The sequence below is a fragment of the Talpa occidentalis genome, unplaced genomic scaffold (genome assembly GCF_014898055.3).
Source record: "Talpa occidentalis isolate TD23 unplaced genomic scaffold, MPIMG_talOcc4v2.1 talOcc4.9, whole genome shotgun sequence".
In the NCBI taxonomy this organism is placed as follows: Eukaryota; Metazoa; Chordata; class Mammalia; order Eulipotyphla; family Talpidae; genus Talpa; species Talpa occidentalis.
In genome coordinates this window covers 110,906,744-110,926,645 of record NW_023605305.1, presented here as the reverse complement: position 1 = coordinate 110,926,645, position 19,902 = coordinate 110,906,744, and the positions used below count along the sequence as shown (strand labels likewise).

The 19,902-nt window shown below is 48.0% G+C and overlaps 2 protein-coding genes across 3 annotated transcripts in view; one reads left to right on the top strand and one right to left on the bottom strand.

Moving 5' to 3' along the window:
- Nucleotides 1-19,902, bottom strand: part of VANGL1 (VANGL planar cell polarity protein 1) — a 158,684-nt gene that overhangs the window by 32,588 nt on the left and 106,194 nt on the right. The window lies entirely within an intron of this gene.
- CASQ2 (calsequestrin 2) overlaps nt 1-19,902 on the top strand; it is a 57,717-nt gene that overhangs the window by 25,587 nt on the left and 12,228 nt on the right. Inside the window, exons 6-9 of one of the 2 annotated variants that reach the window (XM_054691752.1) lie at nt 5,978-6,108; nt 7,144-7,189; nt 10,594-10,647; nt 13,199-13,253. In XM_054691752.1, the coding sequence (XP_054547727.1) occupies nt 5,978-6,108; nt 7,144-7,189; nt 10,594-10,647; nt 13,199-13,253 (286 nt within the window). The remainder of the gene's footprint in view (nt 1-5,977; nt 6,109-7,143; nt 7,190-10,593; nt 10,648-13,198; nt 13,254-19,902) is intronic. The other variant, XM_037499293.2, reaches the window with a different exon arrangement.

The window sequence follows — 19,902 nt, the reverse complement described above, 5'->3', positions numbered from 1 at the left end:
AATCACTATTGAGTGAGAGATGAGCACAAAGAGAGTAATCCAGAAGATGTGAGGGTGTTCCCAAAAGCTCGCAGTGAAAAGTGACAGCTCGCCCTTCATTGTCTTGAGTGAAGATGGGAAGCTTATGAGCACAGTGTGTGTCTCTGCTTCCTTTCTCTTAAGAGCCATCCTCTGCCTTCCTGGTGCAAATGCTTCCTACTTTCCAGAGTTAGGATAAGGGGGGAGAAGGAGAGAAGCATTGACTACTGAAGATCTGGGTGCTTCAGAAAGTCACCCTCATCTTCAGGGCATGGGGTGGATGGTCTCTATAATTCAATTGCTCTTTATTTCTGGATGTGAAAATTGCTTTTATATAAAAAAAAGATAAAAAAAAGCAAAACAAAACAGTAGAGATAGAAGAAACTAGAGTCACTGGTTAATTTCCTGGGGATCTTTTGTATTTAGAATACTCCATTCTGGTTTCAGTCACTACTAAAAGGCTATTCATCAATTGCCTTCTGTGTGCTGGGTACTATTTGATATTTTTCACTTATACTATCTGTAATCCTTTGAAGATCTCCAAAAAGAACCCCACTTCTTAGATGAGAAAAGAAATTCAGATTTAAGTAATATCCTAGGTCTCCAGCAAATTCATGGTAGTGCGGAGGTCCTAATTTAGGACAATTTGTGCCTAAAACCCATGCCCTTTCTCTTATCAGAGCTTTAAAAATAAGACTCTGCCCCTGAGAGTCAGTGTGCACACCACATACCACACTATCACACCCACCTCGCACCCACACAATACACATTCATACAACTTTCAGACATAACACATAGTAACTCATATACCCTGACATCTACACCCACATAACGCACATATACCCCAATTAAAAGCCCTGGATTATTGTATTTTCTAGGACAAATAAATTCAGATCCTGATCAAATTTAAGTTAAAGTTAATCAGCAAGTGGCCTACTGAGGAGTAAGAGTTGTAAGCTGGGCTCATGGTCTGTATCCATGAGGAGTACAAGTATTTTGTGAAAAATGAGAGAAAGCCTATAGTTGCTGAAACAGGAAAGGAACATGATAAAGAGATTGCATTCAGTTTATATGTATATATATATATATATATATATATATATATAGAGAGAGAGAGAGAGAGAGAGAGACAGAGAGACAGAGAGACAGAGAGACAGAGAGACAGAGAGAGTGTGTGACTTCTGTCTAAAAAACTATAATCCAGGAGATCTATAATGTAAGTAATATTATCTAAACTTGAAGAAAAATCACTCAAATGGGTTCACTTAGAGTTAGGAGAGATTTTGAGCAAGAACAGTGATTATCATTGATAGCAATTGTCGCTGATTTTTGTATGTACCAGGCCGTGAGCTGAGAGATTTATATAGGCTTTCTCATTGAATCCTCTCAACACCCCTATAAGGGAAGAGCTAGTATTCTCAGTCTGCAGAGGCCTCCTACTTGGTAACAGTGAACCTCAGGCCAGCCTGGGTTCAAAGCCACTGCTCTGACTCCTGTGCTCTGGTGCCAGGCACACCAGAAGCACTCAGCAGATGTCAGCCAGCCACAAGCACTGTTGTTAACAAGAGGCAGTCGCCAAAGCCCAGGAGAACAGCAGCTGGGGGAGGTCAGTAGAAAAGGGAAGGTGCAGGAGAGGAGGTACAATGAACCCCTCACTGAGTGGCCAGGAGTGACTAACATGTCTTCTGTGTAAAACTTACTGAGGAAAAAAAGTCAGGTAGACAAGCTGGCCCATACATCAAAGCCTGGGTTCTTAGAAGGGCGGCCCAGTGTTGAGTTCACAGTAGTGTCAGCTTTCAGACAAGCCTCTGGGCCAACCATATGGCTTCGTGCCTGTGACCCATGAAGAAGGTGAGGTAAGGCTATAATTAAAGACTAGAAGGTGCTTCACCAAGAGCTGTAGACCCTGAGTCATAAGTGGCACTGTTCATGCAGCCTTGTGGGTTTCACACATTTAAAGACAGAAGGACATACTCTCGGTGGTACAGTAGGGAAAGGTCGTGGCATTAAGAGCACTCAGTGTTATTTGGGGTTTCACAACTTGCACCATGGGCAGGGGAGGGAGGACATGACAGTGCCCAGTGGGGAATGGTGGGGGCCAGAAGCCGTGAGTGTGCCCAAAAAGCACTGCAGCGTTGCCTGGCAAGGGACTGGAGCAGAAGTGACTGGAAGGACCTGTTTGTGAGACACACCCTAGGGAACCCCAGAGGGACCTGGGGGAGGGGAGGTGCTGTCGGGAGATTTGAAACCCAGAGAGACGAGGGCCAAAGAAGCACTAATGCAGTTCCAGAGGTGACAAGACCAGCTGCCAGAAGTTGAGCTGCTAATGGATGACTTGCTCACTGGTGAGATGGAAAGATGAGAGAAGGCTCAAATAATAACTAAAGGTTCTAAATCTCAGCTTCGGCACAGCACAGATTATGAAGCTACTGAAAACATTAGGAAATCTAGGGAGGAGAATCTGGAATGGAAGAGGGAGTGAAGAGTTCTCACTTTCTACCAGTTGGAATGGGGTTTGACTGGAATTTCTTTCATTCATTCACTCACTGATTATCTTTCATGTGCCCGGGACACAAGATTGAACAAAACAGATCCCTGCCCTTGTAAAATGTAAGGTTTCGTGATGGTAAAGGGGGGTGAAAATATGGGGAAACAGAAAATAAGTGAACAGACTAATACATCTGTGACTCGGAGGGTGACATGCCAGGGCTGCGGGCACACATGTGGGAGTCGTAGTTTCCAATCACTGTCTGTATCGGTGACCCCCAGATTCCCGGCTCGTGGAAAGTGGATGTTTCTTAGGGTTGTGCTGGGTTACAGGAACATGCATTTTCAAAAGGCTCCATGAGGGGAGAGAGGAACAGGCTTGGGACCAGCACTGATCCTTGGGTCCTGCTCCAAAAGCAAGAACAGGAGAGCAGAATGGCGATGAAGCAAATAGAGCAAGAGACTCTGAGGCTAAGCGTGGCATCCCCGCCACTGCATCTTACACTTAAAAACTCAGTTTTAATCACCCCAATGTCACCTCCCACTGGCTGATTCTTTTCTCAGAGTGAACAGTGAGAAGCAAATTCATTTTCTCTTTTGAATCATACCGGGTGGTATAAAAGGCACTGTCATTGTCTAAATACAGTTGATGGGGAAGACAGATGTTGGGTAGCCCAGAGCCAGTGCATAGGTTTCATTTGCAATAACTGAAATGTCCTGCTAGCTTGTAGGAAAAACCTGTTTCGAAATCCTAACACACGCAAATAAACAAATAGCCATTTTCAATTGTAGTTTTCTTGTCTTGGACAAAATCTATCCCAACTTATTTCTGGGATTTTTTTTTTTTAAGGTATGAAAGAACTTATTATATAGGCCTATTCTATTTTTTTTTAAGATTTATCCATTTTTATTCAAGAACCAGGGTACAGGCCAGATACGCGGGAGGATGAGAGGATTCACTGGAGACAGAGTGGGGAACAGAACAGGCAGACTGACTGAAATACACTGCTGAGGGGAGCAGCGGGCGAGGCAGGGGAAGTCTGCTCACCATGTGGGTTGCTCCGAGGCTGGCAGGGATCGAACCAGCACTGCAGAGGCTGCAGACAGCTTCACAGCGCTGTGCTCAACCGCCTGCGCCACCAGGGAGGCCCCCTATTCTATTTTTAATAGTGAAATCCATTTTTAGATAATTGGTATGCCTGGAAACCAGGTCTGGTCCCAGAACAGTGCCTCAGATGAGTGGGTGCCACTAAAAACTAATTGAATAAATGAATGAATCAATGCCTCAATCAATCACATCTTGTTCAGTCCCTACTAACTAAGATACAATGAAAAGAATGGAAGACATGGAGTCCCCGAGAAATGATATGAGGCCAATCCATGGTGGTGGGGGATGCCAGTGGACCTCTGGGAATTTTTTCTCAGGGCTTACAAGGTTTAAACTTAAAAATCCTATAATCCAGCTTGACATTCGTGATTATAATACTGCAGATCTAGACACCAGGATTCAAGGGCCAGAGACCACCTCCCCTCACCACCCCACACATACATACATGTGCACGCCCACGACACACTTCTCACTCTCACTTAATTCTAGCAGACCGCGATGCAGGAAGACTTGACCAGAGCATGTGACCAGAGAAACAAGGAAACAGTCACTAAAACACGTGCGGCACCAATGTCATGTCTGCAGGGACAGATACTCCTGCCCACAGAATGTCAAGGAGAAGGTCATATTCAAATGAGAGAACTGGCAGGTTAGAGTCTCCCTCCTTTGCCCGAGCTGGAACCCAGGCTCGGTCCCCTTCAGGGCTGTGATCTTGACCAAGCACATATTCAAACAGCCTCAGGTTCAACATTTGTCAAATGAGTTATGATGACAGTTCTTCCCTCTTGTCTCAAAGTGGTCAACCTAGAATACTTTGCTCATACAAAGAACACCATGTGCTCACTCTAATTACTGCTTGTGGTCACTGGTCATTTTCCACCTCAGGAAAATACAGTTTCCTGGTTCCCAGAACATGTAGAAAGTGAACTCAGAAAATCAGAATCCAAGGTTCGCTTCGACCCCTTTCATTCTGTGGTGGGACCAGCTGGGCAAGCGCGGTGCGTAAACCCAGACATGGGTGGATACTTGCTGATCCCTCCCCCGGCCTGTGCGTCCACCACCACATCACCCACACCCCCGCCCCCTACAAGAGGGAAAAAGTAAGAGAAACCCCACACCTCTCTGTCCCTTAAAATCAACTTGACCAGAGCTCCTCTGACTGCCTGTAGCTCTTAACATGGCCTGTTTTCTTTAGTTCTGAGTAGGAAGCTGGAATTTCTTTCACTTCAATAAGAAATGCCTTTTGGAATACAGTGACCTGGAACTAATAGCAATTGATGGCGAAAACCGTGGGGATATCAGTGTTTCCTCAGAACAGACCTCCTTGTGTAACAGCTTATGTAACCCTGTCCTCCCTCCCCACTTGGTTCTGGCCGTCAGGGCCTCTGCCCTGCGGTCACCGCCCGGGCACTGAGGCAATTCCTTGAGCTTCAAGAGAGCCACTGTTCATCCCAGGCCCTCCGAGACCACAGCTCGGAACTAGAAAAGAATAGCATTTGGTTTTCTACACAGTGGTGCACATTCCAGGCCCCTCGAATCACCCCACAAAAAGAGGCTCTGAGTTCAGCAGCCCTGCAGGCAAGCACAGGCCCCTCCTGCCCCGAAAGAGCCGTGGGCCAGTCATAGAGCGCTGGCCCCCAGGCCGCAGTCGGCCCCAAGCTTGCCGTCCTGCACCCACTGCACCGAGCGTCCTGGCCTGCCGGGACTGCCCAGCTTTAGCGCCGAGAGTCCGAATCCCTGGCAGCCCCTCCTCCAGGATGGCGGTCGCCTCTGACTGGTAACAGAGAGGAGAAACCCAAAGCCCGAGACAAGGGGGACGAGGAGAACCCCAAAGCCTGAGATGTCCCCTATGGGGGATGAGGCCCCTAGGGCTCGCGTTTAGCCTTGGTTGTAATTCGGACTTATGAGCTGATCAAGGACAGGTGAGTGGGTGGGGCCCTGATTCTAAATATCTATGTCCTTGAAATCGTTGCTATCAATTTCCTATCAAAACGGGTTCAATTAAATCCATGCACCCTGGACGCTGAGCACGCTCTGCCGACATGCTCTTCCTCCCTTGGTCCCGGCCACGGCAGTGGATGATGTGACTGCAGAATCCAGCAGCCCGCTCTTCAGCCTGCTGTCCCTGCTCCTGCTTGGACCTCATTGTTTGTTTCTCCCCGTCTGCCCTTCTCTGCTCATGGCAGGAGGCTGGCCCAGCCAGGCCTCTGCCAGGAGTTCCTATGACTGCAACTTTAAATCACAACTGCGTGTGCACACTCATGTCCTTGCCAGAGAGCACACTCACTTCTTGTAGATGGAGAATCCTCTGCCACTCAAGATGAGCCCCCAAGGAGGCTATTGTCACGTTTCTCCTTGTTACAGGTGGCAAAGAAATTGTCTTTGAAGATGAATGAGGTTGACTTCTACGAGCCGTTCATGGATGAGCCCATCACCGTTCCTGACAAGCCTCACACCGAAGAGGAGCTGGTGGAGTTTGTGAAGGAGCATCAAAGGTGCCCCCAGATGGCATGCAGGAGATGGGGGAGCCAGGCCTGGGGAGTGGAGAAGGGACCCTCAGTCCTGACGTTTCAGACCCCTAATAGCAACAACCTGGAGCTCCTGCCACAGCAGAACCAAACTCAGTGATGTGGCTGTGCTGGACATGGACCCGCAGCGTCCACGTCGCCACATGTTCTGAGTGTGGTCTGCACTGCACACGAGGTCAGACCCCTCCTCCCCATCAGCAGGTCCACTCAGAGTTGGAGCAAGAAATAAGGGATGCAAGGCAAGCAACTGTGATGTGCAACAGCCTCCTAAAGTCCTCTACAGTCTATTAAAGTCCTAAAATAGCTGATGGAAGCTAGTTCACCTAAGCTTCCACATTATGGGGTAATTATTATTACCCTAATTTTACAGATCAAAGATTGAGTTCAAAGTAGTTAAATAACTGAGCCACAGGTGAGCGCGCCAAACACAGACACTCGGGACAGGAAGGCTTGATACCCGGAGAAGCCCTCCCTTGGGCCCTATCGACGTGTCCACCACACTTGTCAATATTTAGAAAGAAATGAAACCATGAGGAAAATAGCAGTCCTGCCTGCTCCCCCAAACAGCCCTAAAGGGTTTTTTGCAGAAGTCCCTAAAACTACAGCTCTAGGCTGGGGAAACAAAAATGCGCTGTTTTCTCTCCCAAGCCTCCTCGTTCTGGACATGCTCTGTGCTCCCAGGAGGGGTGTCTGTGTGTGAGGAGGGAAATGACTCCGTACCCCAGTAGTGAGCTGACCCTTGCCCTCTGACCCGTTGTTTGTAATAGACTTTATAATCCTTGGGTCATCTGGGTCCATGAAAACGCTGAGTTTTAGGTCCAACTCTCTGGGTGACAGAGCAAGGCAGACCTGCACCTTATCCTTGGTGGGGAGCCGGGCCCCAGAGCTCTTCCTGTCCATGTGGCTGAATCGATGTTGCATTTTACCTTTTGCTGTGCTGCGGCCGTGTGTCTGTCCTGGTGGTCCCTACTCAAGGAAGCTTATCTCTTTTTTCCCTCCCAGACCCACTCTGCGTCGCCTGCGCCCGGAAGACATGTTCGAAACGTGGGTAAGAAAGCGTGAAACTCACATGCTCTGTCGTAGCTGGTGTATTTCCCCAAGAGGAGCACCCCCTTGAAGATCCGAAGCAAATCAAGTCCTATTTGGCTGGGTTGGATGTCTGGATGGTGGATGTAAGGGCAGGAAGGCCACTGAGCAGGTTTTCTGATCCAGCAGATGGGGTAAAGGAGGAGAGAGGCCTGGAGCCCTCGGTGGCTTTTGCAGGCTTTTATTGGGATTTATCAGGCATACGGCAGGCAGGGGTGCTGGGGGGCCGGGAGGCTGGCAGGCCTCCCAGCCCCCAGCAAGTCTTCACTCTGTCTGGGCTCTCCGGCCTTCTCTGGTGGTCTCTGCTTCTCTGCTCTTCTCGTGGTTCTCCTGGCGTCCCCGTGATGCCGCCCTTATTAGCTCAGTCTCTCAGCCCAGGTGAATCCCATCTACCTAGGCCCACACCCTACTCCAGGTGCCCACCGTCAGGCATGCATTCAGGACCGCAAGGATCCATCATCAAATCCTAATGGTGGGAAGGCAGAAAAGCCTGATGCTTTTCTTACCCTACAGTGGAGTATTTGAAACACCAACAGCATCAAGCCCAATCAGAACTCAGTTCTCCCTGGATCCAATTTAGGCGTCTTTCTGCTGCCCACCAGGCAGATTACTCTATCACTGAGATCATTTCCCACAAGGCCTACTGGCCTTCTGTTCACTGCCCACCATGACCCCAGGGTGTCAGTGGTGAACCCAGGTGATGGAGTCAGAGAGACGGGGGCGCCAGGCCAGAATCTGCTATCCGGGAGCTTTGCATCCTACAAGTCACATGGTCTTTTGAGTTTTATTTTCTGTATCTAAACTCAGCGCTTTTTGTAAAGATGGTAGCTACTCAATGAATGACAGCTGTTTTTGTAAATGTCAACCAGGGCTCAGCAAAGTTCAGTCCAGTTGTCCCCATCTCTGTGTCACAGACAACGTTGGGCAGGTCTAGAAGGGTACTTTGGAGATACGACTTCCCACCTGACTCAACTTCATACAAAAACCTGTAAACAATGCCAAAATTCTGTGGAGTATTTTTCAAAGTATTTCTTCTATCCTTTTACTTGGAAAGGGATATAAGACAAGTATTATTTAAGCCCCCAATTTATGTGGGGAATCTGATGACCATATGGAAACATAACTTATAAGTATTGTCTTGGGATTTAAGTTTAGACCATCTGGAGCCAAATGTCATGTTCTCTCCCTAGAGGTCATGTCCCCAGAATTTAGCATGGAGGAGGGGAAACATAAGCAAGAGGAACATGGAAGCATTTACTTATTAATTCTTTAATTCTAAATCTAAAGTGATGTTGAACAGAACCATGGAGTAACTTGAAACTTCTTTTTAACTAGCATGCAACTTATCTGGATGTGTGAAGGTAGAACAAACATTTCATAAGACACAGAAACGCAAATAATCCAGTCTGGAGCAGATGATTTAAGAACAACCCGGCACAATAGAAACATATTTTCCTGACATTTAAACCTTTTAAAAATTTAACCTTTAAAAGGTCTGACTATGAGATTTTAAAATAACATAAAGGGGAAACAGTGCTTTAAAAATAATATTTTTTTCACTTAAAAGTAATTTCATATGTATGAAAAATAGTGCAAAGAAGCTTGTGAGCTCTTAACTCAGGTTCCCCAAATGTAAACATTTTGCCATTTTTGTTTATCAAGTGACAGAGACAGACAGACAGATGATGGCCAGATGGATGGATGAATAGAGATTAAGATAGTGGAGTGTTTCTTTTTTCTTTCTTTTTTTTTTTTGGGCTGTGTGAGAGTAAGCAAGAGACACAATTTCCCTTTACCCATAAATATTTCAGATGTTTTCTAAAAATGACTTTCTCTGTCATGACCCCAGTACGCTTATTGAAATGGGAAATCAACCCCAGCTTGGTTCTCCCATCTCATCTACGGGCCTTATTAAATTGATGGGCTGCCCACTCATGTCCTTTATAGCATAAGAAAAACAATTTTTTTTCCTGGCCCAGGATTCAAGCCTGAATCACACATTTTCATTTGGTTGTTACGATTCTTCACTGACCTTTCATCTGGAATAGGTTCTTGGTCCCTCTGTATTCATAACACAAGCCACTATTTTAAATCAAGAATGTTCTGTTCTGTTCTGCAATGCCTTTATTCTGAGATCTTTATTTTCTTCATCCCTAAGGGATATCTCAATTATCTAGGCTCCTGCAAAAATTGTGGAACCTTCTCTCAGGACTTTGCACACAGACACAGCGGCACCACAGCAGAGAACTCCCCCGCCATCACCACCATCATCAATGCCTCAACACCCCCACTACCCCACAGAAATGCTCCTTCTCATGGCCTCAAGGCAGATGCCCTGAAAGGGCACCCCCTGTGGGGCTTCCCTGGAATGCACTCTGCTTTCTCTCCAATTAATGCTAAGATAAGTTACAGCTTTGCAATCATGTAAAATAACAGTGATGGCGCATAGTCTCCACATTATTATATATTCCATTGTTTTCTAATTGGAAAAAGACTGTGTATTGAATTTAACCAGGTAGAGAAAAGGGCAGGTAGGCTGGCTTATTTCTTTTCAACACCCATCCTGAAATTCCCACACAATTTCCCAGAAACCCTCACCAGACCTGCCCGTCCCTCATCCAGCTAAGGAGGGAGGCAGCACAGGTTCTCCAGGATCAGCTTTATGTCATGACAGAGAATAAGCAGAAATCAGTCTGTCAAAAGGATCTCTGGAGAGCCACTCCCTGTCCCTCCGCCCCCCACTTACCTCATCCCCCCAGGAGGGCACAGCTCCAAAAAGCAGCTTCTCCATGGGCCACTTGGCCACAGCAACTTAAACCACAGATGCTGGGCAAAGTGATCAGCGAATGAACTTAGAAGTCTATCTTCAACCCCCACTTGCCCAGACATTGCAAAATATTTAAATAAGACAGACAAGGCAACTATTGACCTTCTCACCCCAACCGCAAAGGGTATTAAAGCCGGAAACCATAGAAATCACATCATTTATTATTACTGGAGAAATTGCTACCTGGTCATATTTGTTGTGTGTAAATTAGATCGCTATTAGTCATTCATTTAAAATATTCAAAGAATGTCAAGGTGAGGCTGGGTGATCCAGACCCAGCGCTGACCTGTCTGCCCCTTTAAGACTCCACCTTCCAACAGGCTTCTCCAGACAAGTGCTGAGCCTCGGTAAGAGCACACAGGCAGGGGAGTCAATGATTCCTGCTAAAAGAATCCTCCCTCTGTTGCAGTGGAAAAGTAGCTCCCCAAGGAGACCAGAACATCCAGCTGAGCCCCCAGAGCACACTGCATTGTACCAGGGAGTCTGCCAGCATTAACTGCCTTCTTTTCCTTTGCATCCCTCATGCAACATGAGAACAGACACTCAATGAGACTGGAAGGAGGAACACAATATGGACAGTGCTAATCTCTCTGGTTGGTGGATCAATGATATTTGTTTTCTTCTCTGTATCTCTAATTTTTTTTTCAATTTCCTCCAACCAGTATGTAAGATTTTATACTCTTTTTGCAAGGGCAAAGTAGTTCATACTTTTTCTTTAGTCACTAGGTATTCATAAGATCCTATTATCTTGTGCTAATCAAAGAGCCTATCATTGTTATTTGAAGGCATAATCCTGTCCCTCTGAGAGCATGGCATCTGGTCGAGAACGGAAGGCCTGTGCAATTAAAAGACCATTCCCACGGCTATGTGATCTCAACCAAAGGGTCCAGAAAAAGCCCGAGGGTGGTCTCAGTCCTATGGGAGGGTCAGTCACGAGCTTCCAAATGGCCATGGGGCAAGTGTGTACCTGCTTCTTTGTGGGTGTTCAGTACAGGCTTGTGTGCTGAATCTTTGAGGACCCCCCCCCCCAAAGGAGAAAGTCTTTCTCTTGGTTTCACCTCTCCCTCCAAGGCCATTTCAGGTCCAGGGAGTGACAGCACATTATGAGCAGCCTCTTAGAAAATGAGTATGGATTCTTAATTCTAAAACCAATTTCCAAGTGTGTTCTAGAAGGGCACACAGAAATGAAGCCTGTTTCACAGAGTTAACACCGCGCACTTCCTACCGATGGCAGGAGACGAGACACAGGGCCACCTAATGAGAACTGATCAGGATATTCTGCTTGGCGATAATAGCAAATGTAAAACTGTGAAACCTCAGACTCCCCTTCTGGCTGCTGTCGGATTTGTGTAATAAAACTGTGCACACATACACACACACACACACATCTAGCTGCGAAATTGAATTCTCCAGAGAATCTGACCGAGGCAGCGGCCATTCTCTTGTTTTTCATAATAATATTTTTCATTTAATCTGTTAGAATTTTTGGAGGTTTTGTCCATTCTAAACTCAAAGGAAAAAAATTAGCATTTAGATAGGATTGCACCAGCATTAAAATCAATTGAAATGGAGACAGAGATCATGGGAGAGTGAGATGCCTGGAGTTTATTTTTTTTTTTCCATAGGATGAGGCTGATAGGACATTGTGGGGGGGCAGCGAATCCCTCTCCCCACATCAGCGATAATCAGTATTCACACAAATTTGTCCCCAGTGTCTCATCCTCACACATCTTCCTCTCCAAGTCTCATGAGAGTCACATTACTTCGAGCAGAGACCCCTGCACACTCACATCCACCCTCCTCAGGAATAATCAGCGCAGAGGAGACACGTGGCAGATGGTCTCTTCTGTCCAGGACAGAGAAACAAGTGCCACAGGTGCACCCGCAGATTTGAAATACCACTCCCTCCCTCTAGACTCTCAGCTTTGCCCCACCCCACCCCCCAGCCACCTTTCATTTTTATTATCACACATCCTCAAACTTCCAGAACCCCCAAAGACCACTTCCTGGAACCTCCCACACTCACAGACATGTTTTCAAGACCTAGGCTACTTCAGCAAGTTTTGGGTCCAGAACAGAAGGGACCCCAAGGAAACTCTCTGGAGGTCACAGCCACATGACGTCCCACTGACCACATAGGTTCTGCTTCTGCAATAACAGGTGTGTTATGGGAGAAGCACTACCTTTGTGTATGAGTCCTGGGCGAACAAGCTGGGACAGGTGAGGACCCCCCAGCACCACTCAGCAGTGTCATAACCTGGTGCGTTGCTGGAAGTATTTGCTGGTGGGAAATTCTTTTTATTTTTTTATTTTTAAAGATTTATTTTATTTATTTGTGCATACAAGAGCTGGGGTATAGGTCAGAGGTGTGGGGGTGAGAGGATTCACCAGAGACAGAGTGGGGAGCAAAACAGGCAGATTGACTGAAATACACTGCTGAGGGGAGCAGCGGGTGAGACAGGAGAGGTCTGCTGCGCCATGTGGGTCAGCTCCCCGGCCAGGGATCGAACTGGTGCTGATAGCTTCATAGTGCTGAGACTTAAACCCTGCTAGTGGGAAATTCTTCAAGCAGACTGACGTCCCCATTCACCTGGCTGCATTCGAGGCCTCAGAGCTCCTGATGTGCCAGCTCACTTTCTTCCTTGTTTTGCTTTCACTGCTGCTCTCCTGGACCCACCAGACCACGGGCATAGACCATTCACTGCTAGTGTCTGTGTCATTGGTGTTTCCTCCTGCCAGCCCATGTATCAAGTGCCATGCGTTCTTCCCAGTCGCTCCTCAGCAGCCCCTTCCTCGATGTGTTCCCCTGCTCTGCCCACTGTGCCTGTGCCTCCTCGCCCTCTGCTGCCTCCTCCCTCCATCTCCATTATTTTATTTTATTTTATATATTTTTTACATCATTTTTCATTTTTGCACAATGTATGCGTTTTCATCTTGGTGATATTCCCCATACAATTCCCACCCCCCTTATTTTGACCTTAATTCCTCGCCCGCGTAGTGTGTCTCTGGTTTATAGTTGCTTGTTGATTTTGATTTTTACTTTATTATACTTAGTCTTTTTCCATCTCCATTCTAGCCCCATCTGTCCCTGACTCTCCCCACTGCATCTCTCCAGAGGTAACCCTTGATTCGTTTCTCCCACAGGAAGATGATTTGAACGGAATCCACATCGTGGCCTTTGCAGAAAGGAGTGACCCAGGTAGGAATCCCCCAATCTGCATTTTCACTCCTGAAGCAAGAACTGACTTGTCACCTTTGTCAGCCCTTGGCCTCCCCTCCGCAGTGCGACCGCGAGCTATTGGGTGCCCCCTGGTGGTCACCTGCTAGGCAAGCCCCTTTCCACTGAGCTAGGAGAACAGATGTGGACACACAGGACCTCAAATATTCCACTAACTGCCCAATGTAGGAAGAGAAGCTGAGGATATATGGGGTATTAAAACATCCTAGCCTTACAGGTGTGTGTGTGTGTGTGTGTGTGTGTGTGTGTGTGTGTGTGTGTGAACTTCTGTTCATATTAGAAGTTTATTTACCAATTTTGGGATCTAACTTATATAAATGATAATCCTACCTTAAAATAACAATGAAATAATAAAAAGTGTGCCCATTGGCCTAAAAATCATTACCTGTGCTTAGAAACTTAATAGAGAATATTTCCCCAATAATGAGAGTTGGTTAAACAAGCCGCTTATTCTAAAGTGACCCAGCATATCATATATCACAGATTAATTTCGTTTTATTTTTTAAAGTGCACAACTTTTTCTCTCTTTTTAATATCCCTGGAGGGTGAAGTGCAGAAAAAATTATTTTGCAGATGGTATAATGCTGGGTCCCTTGGGCAACGCTCTATGAGAGAGGATTCTCGAAATGAAAGTGTAACGGTGATTCTGAAGTGTGTTTTGGAACTTCCAAAAGTGTGTTGTGGAATGTAATCAGAGAAGGCAGGAGGCTTCTTTGAGGAGAGCTAAGCAGCCAGGCCTTGGGCTGTCAGGGGGCTCGATAGGTCTTCTCAAACCTAATGGTGCTGGGAACTACATGTGTCCACGCTGCCTGCTGCCAGCCGAAGCAGAACATTCACGAAACTTCATAGCACAGAACTCTGAGGCAAGTTCTGATACCCACTAGGCTTGGGAACCACTTCTCCAGGTAACATAGAGGTAGGTGGTATCCACCTGGGCTCACAACCTCCTATGTATGTATTTAACTAGGAGAAGTTAAACTGCCCACGAGGGCACACTGAGTTAGTGGCAGGTCGTGCGTGAAGTAGAGACAGATTGTCCTGTTCACTGATCTCTGTCTGATTCTTGCGTGGCACCTTGACACACAGTAGGTGTTCAATAAATACCTATCAGGCAGGTGACTAACCAAGATTGAGCCCCACCTCTTCATGGTCAGACCAGCTGTTGTGGGTTGGTCTTTGTTGTTTCTTTTTACAGAATATTATCAGCCTCCATAATTTCTTACCGACAAAAACCCACATTTTTTTTTATCATGCAATCTTTTAATTAAGATATAATCCACAAACCATAATACTCATCTTTTTAAAGTGTATAGTTCAGCGGTTTATAGTAAATTCACAATGTTGTGCAAACATCACCACTATCTAATCCCAGAACGACTTCATCACCTCACAAGGAAACCCCACACACATTAGCGGTCACTCTCATGCCCCCAACTCTTGGTAACCACTAATCCACTTTCTGGCTCTAAAAATTTGCCTGTTCTGGATTTTTCATATAAAAGGCATTGTGCACTAATGTGGCCTTTTGTACCTTGAATCTTTTACTTAGCATTATGTTTTCAAGGTTCATTTGTGATGTAGCACTTGTCTGTCCTCCATTCCTTTTTCAGGGCCAACTAATATTCCACTGTGTTAAAACCAAATCTATGCTCTAAATTATCTGAGAGTTTCCTCCCTCCCTTTTTTAAAATAAAACCCTTGTATCTCCATTAATGTTCTAGTTTTCCCATCATTAACTTGCAGAGCTGGAAAAACTCTTCAAGGATATTTAGCTCTTGTCCAAAAAAATAAATAAATAAAATGCCAGTGTGGTTCCAGCTCTTTCCATACATTCTGTCCATCCCTCGACCCCTGGAGGAGAATAAAGCAAAGGAAGCCAGTTGCCTGAGGTTTACAAGCCCTAATCAAACAGAACAGGCTCCTGGGATCCCTGGTGTTGTGTGGACAGAGATGAGATTGCCTTCAGTAGCAGCCTGCTGGCCAGACTCCAGGGGGCTTCACTCCCCCGCCCACCTGCCCCCTCCCAGGATTGCAGAGAGGCCTGTCTGGTTCTCAGGAACAATGGAACAAAGAGGCCTCAAGAAGTTGCAGGAACCTGTTTGACCGAGATTGCTGCTGTAATGAATCAAGCTCCTGAAACTACTTCCACCTCCTCCCTGCACAAATATCCCTGGGCCCAGAGCCTGCCTTTCCCCAGAGGAGCCCAAGCTGAGGCTTGTTCCTGGGAAGCTGGAAGAAATGCACTGAGCTCTAGGAGGGTGGAGGGAAGCTGGAAGCACCTTTTTTCACGAGGGAGGACCTGGCCCCCTCAGGGTTGGGGAAGGGTAAGGCTTTCTGTGAAAGTCCCTCCCTCTAGTCAGTCATTACCTGCAGGTCACTGATGTGTGACTGGGCCCAGAGGCCTGGCTGCAGGACGAGGAATTCCATTCCTGTCTAGACAGCAGTTCCTCACCTACCTTTGCCCTGGCTACAAGTTACTTATGGCCTCCTGCCCCGCTCAGACCCCCACTCGCTCACCAACGAAAGCAGGGCCCACATCCAGGAAAATAACAAAGGTGTCCTTGAGGCGGTCACAGTCTTGAGGATCTGTGCTGGGCCCAGGAATATGTCCTCACCCAGCCCCTAAAGCCATCTGTGAGATATAGGACCGACACCCCAGCATCAAGGAGAAAAGCAAACCTTAGAGATTAAATAACTTGCCCAAATCACTCGCTTTAGCTAAGTCAGGATGGAAATTCTGGCAGGCTTTCCGGACCTCTGCATTCACCATATGTGTGGGAAGACGATGATGCCGATAACTTCGCATGTGCCTGTGACGTAAGGAGCCTGTGTGGGAGCTGTGAAACCCTCTTCTCTGTGAGGAGGTCACGGCTGAGAGGTTGACTAGCCCAGAAGCAGGATCAGGGCAAGCTGGCAAGCCCACTCCCTGGAGCGCCTGGCCCAGCCGCAGACTGAGCCGCTGGCCCCCACGACAGCCAGTGACCCCTCCACCTCTGCTGTTCTTCACCATCTCGTCCACGTCCAACATTGGAAAAAATCCAGAGAAGTTCAATGACGGACTCGAGTACAGAAGTTTAAACCTGTGCATGGCTCTTCTAGGGGCCATCCACCCAGCCTCACCGGCTCCCCCAGGCTGCCCAGCCAGCCCAGCTTCTGAGCATGTGCAGCTGCAACAGTGTAATGGAGGCAGAGAGCAGAGCAGGGTGAGCAGAAGAAAGGAAAAGGAAAGAGAGGGCCCCTTGAGAGCCCACTTAATGTAAAAAAGCCAAACATCCTCCCTAGTGCCCACTGCTGTCCCATTTTTGGAATTTAAGATTGAGTCACAAGAAGTGAGCGGCATGACCTGGGCTGCCCAAGGACTCTTCCAGCAGTTCCGATGTTCCCAGCGCAGATGGCCTGCCTTCCCTGCCTTGCAGGTACTGGGCTGCTCCTGTAGAAGAAGCTCCTATTCCTGCTGCCCAGACATCAGCGAAGGGCGTCTCCCACTCTCTGCTGCTATCTGTGCCCCGTCCAGCTGCCCCTCCAGGGCCTTCCCTCAGCTCCCATGCTCAGAATGCCACTGGCGAGGCTGTTTGACAGGTCTGAAAATGAACGGCTGTCCCCTGCCGGCCCCTGTGTGTCTGCATCAGGCTGACATCTTCTTTAGAACATCTGATGAAAGGTTTGCAAAGTGGCATCCCTCCATGAGCGAGGGCTGGATGCGTGTCCTCCACGGGCACAGGAACAGCAGGTCTCACAAGCTGAAGTGTGGGGACAGGCTGCCGAGCACAGCCCGCCCCGGGCCGGGAACGGACGTGGTGAGCCTGCTCCATCAGGGCCCACGGCAAAATGCTTTTTGAGAATAACCATCACAGATAGGAACATGACCGCAGAGGTCAGCTCCCGACTTACATCTGGTTTATCAAACTTAATATTTGCGTCTTACTGAGTGCTAAGTATTGCTCCAGGCGCTTAACAGAGAGCAGCACATTTAAACTTCCTAACAACAGTGTGGGTAGGTGCTGTTATCATCCCGGATGGACAGACGAGGAAGCAAAGGTAGAGAGAACTTCTGTCGAGTCCCCAGGTCAGATGGCTGGTCAGTGGTGGCACTGGGCTTCAGCCAGGCAGGGCCCCATCACCACCACACTGCTCCTCCCCATCACGAAACCACATCACTGGACTTTGCCACTGCTTCTAGGCCCTTCAGGCTACAAGACAGAGCAGGAAGGAGAACTGTGGAGGGAGTGACCGGGGCCTCAGGTGGTTCCAAGCGCCCCCTGAGGACCACAGAGCCCACACAATGTCCCCTGTTCTCACAGGTGACTGGGCAACTCTGCATTGCAGGGGGAGAGCCCAGAAGGGCCCAGAAACTTCACAGTTACTGGTGGACGCTGCCCTGAGCACTGAAAAGGCCTTGGTGAAATGTGACCTGGGGGCAGCACCTGCCCTGTGTACCTGGGTCTGATACCTTGTGGGCACTCAGAATATACCTTCCTGATGACAGAATGAAACTTAACCAGCACTGAAGGGTGAAAGTAGGGAAAAATTTTAAGTGAAGAAAGGAAAGAAGACAGAGAATATCATTCCAGTCTCTTCTGCAAATGCCTCCCATGATAACAGCAGAATCTAGTATCACCATCGAGTCCCTGAGTCCCTTCATTTTTGGATGAAAAAGTGGAAGTCCCAGAGAAGTGAAGTGGCTGTGCAAGGTCTTCACGCCCAGACTGGAGCCCCCTCCTGACAACCACCCAGCTGCATGGTGCTCCCTCCCCCAGCCCCACCCCCCATACTGCAACCCCGTTCCCCACACCGAGATCTCTCTCCAGCATGAGGCCTGAATCCCATAATGTCATGTGATAAGGCATCAGGGTGTCCTTCAGTGCCTTCCTGGGAAGAGTGCCCTGGGGGTCAGAGGGGTTCGGTCAGGAGGACAAAGCAGGGCAGGCAGCAGGGCCCCTGGGCCATGGCCGGCCACGTGCCTCTGCCCAAGGGGTCTTGGCTCCAGGCCTGGCTTGGGCTGGCCCGGAACTGGTCCCCCAGGCCTGGTCCCCCAGGGCTTGGGGCAGGCGTGTTCCCAGCCTCCGCTCCCTGCCTGGGAAGGAGCAGAGCATACTCACCGGCTTCCCCTCCCACAAAGATCTGATTCCCAGAGGCCTCCCGCTTGCCGTGGGAAACCTGGCTCGACATGAACCCTCAGCCCCGGGTCACGGAACCTCTAGTTCCGAGCCCGTGTGGCAGGGAAGAAGCCGCAGTTCTCACAGCACCGGGTCCCTTCTCTTTATTTAGGGCCACCTCTGAGGCCCTGGTCTGCCTCAGGGACATCAGGGGGTGAACCAGCCGAGCACACTGTGGCTGTGGGAGGAGGCGGCTCAGCAGCAGGTTGGAAGAGGACAGGGACTCGCCAGGGAGGGAAGAGAGGCCTTCGCCCCAGCCACAGCGCCGCTGCCACTGCCCCAGCTCTGTGCCCCTCATGTGGAGGGTCTCACACTCAGCTCGGGAATCCCACGCACAAAGTTAATGGACTTCAGAGGGAAATGGGTGGTGGAAATGGTTCCAGATAAACAGACTCAAGACCCAAGTTAATATCCTGCCAGATGCGGGCGGCTCGAGCTGGGAGTCTCAGAATTTCCCTCGGCCTCAGTCCTAACCTCTTTAAAACAGGGATAATAAAACCTTCCCAAGTGCTAGCTGGATGAGATGTGATCATGAAAGGCAAAGTCCCTGGTACCCATAAGTGCTCAATAAATACTCACAAGCTGACCCTCGGGAAGTGTGATTGGACTCCCGTGAGCAGAGAGCAAGGCCTGTGTCACAGAAGAAGCTGGAGAAGAACACTTGTGCAGGAGGCCTCAGTTGGATGCAGGAAGACTGTTGGCTTTCGGGATTATCAACTCTGTAAAACTTTGGGGAGGTCAAACATTTCCACCCTGGAAATATTCAGGAGAAAACACAGATGAATGTTCTGGTCGGGGCGATTCACCTGCCTGGATATTTGGGAGTTGCTTCTGGCTTTGGAAATAACAGCAGAGAATAACCCTTTAGTTCCTCTGGCTAATTAGTTCCTAGCCTACAAATCTCTGAATATTTCCTATTTCCTCCTTTTCCTTTACTTACTTTTTTAAAAAAAATTATATACTATCCTTTCTGAAAATACATGGCCACAAATCTTAAAAGACCTATAGACTCAGTGCATCACTGATTAAGGAAGATCCATCCATCCATCCATCCATTCATTCATGTGATTCCAACCATAGCCACGTCTTGTGCTCAAACTTGAATTACAAACATGAACTATGGCTCCCTACACTGGTCTCGCTGTCAGAAAGGGAGGATCCGCAGCAAATATTTCCCTTTTCCAGGACACCTGCCATTTTTACAAAGAAACAGAAACTATCCCTAAAAGTAAACTGAACTTGTAACTTAGAATGTCAGCAACTGAATAAGCGTTAGACCAGTTTAGCTGCCTTAACTCAGTTTTCCCAGATGAATGTGAATCTTCTCCAGCATTCAGAGCTGGGCAATCAAGGAGCAGGAATGCTTATGAGCCAGATCATTGCCCTTGTGCACATGATTGGCTGGGCGGAAGGCTGCTGCATTCAGAGACTCTCAGGTCACTGGAAAGAATAAT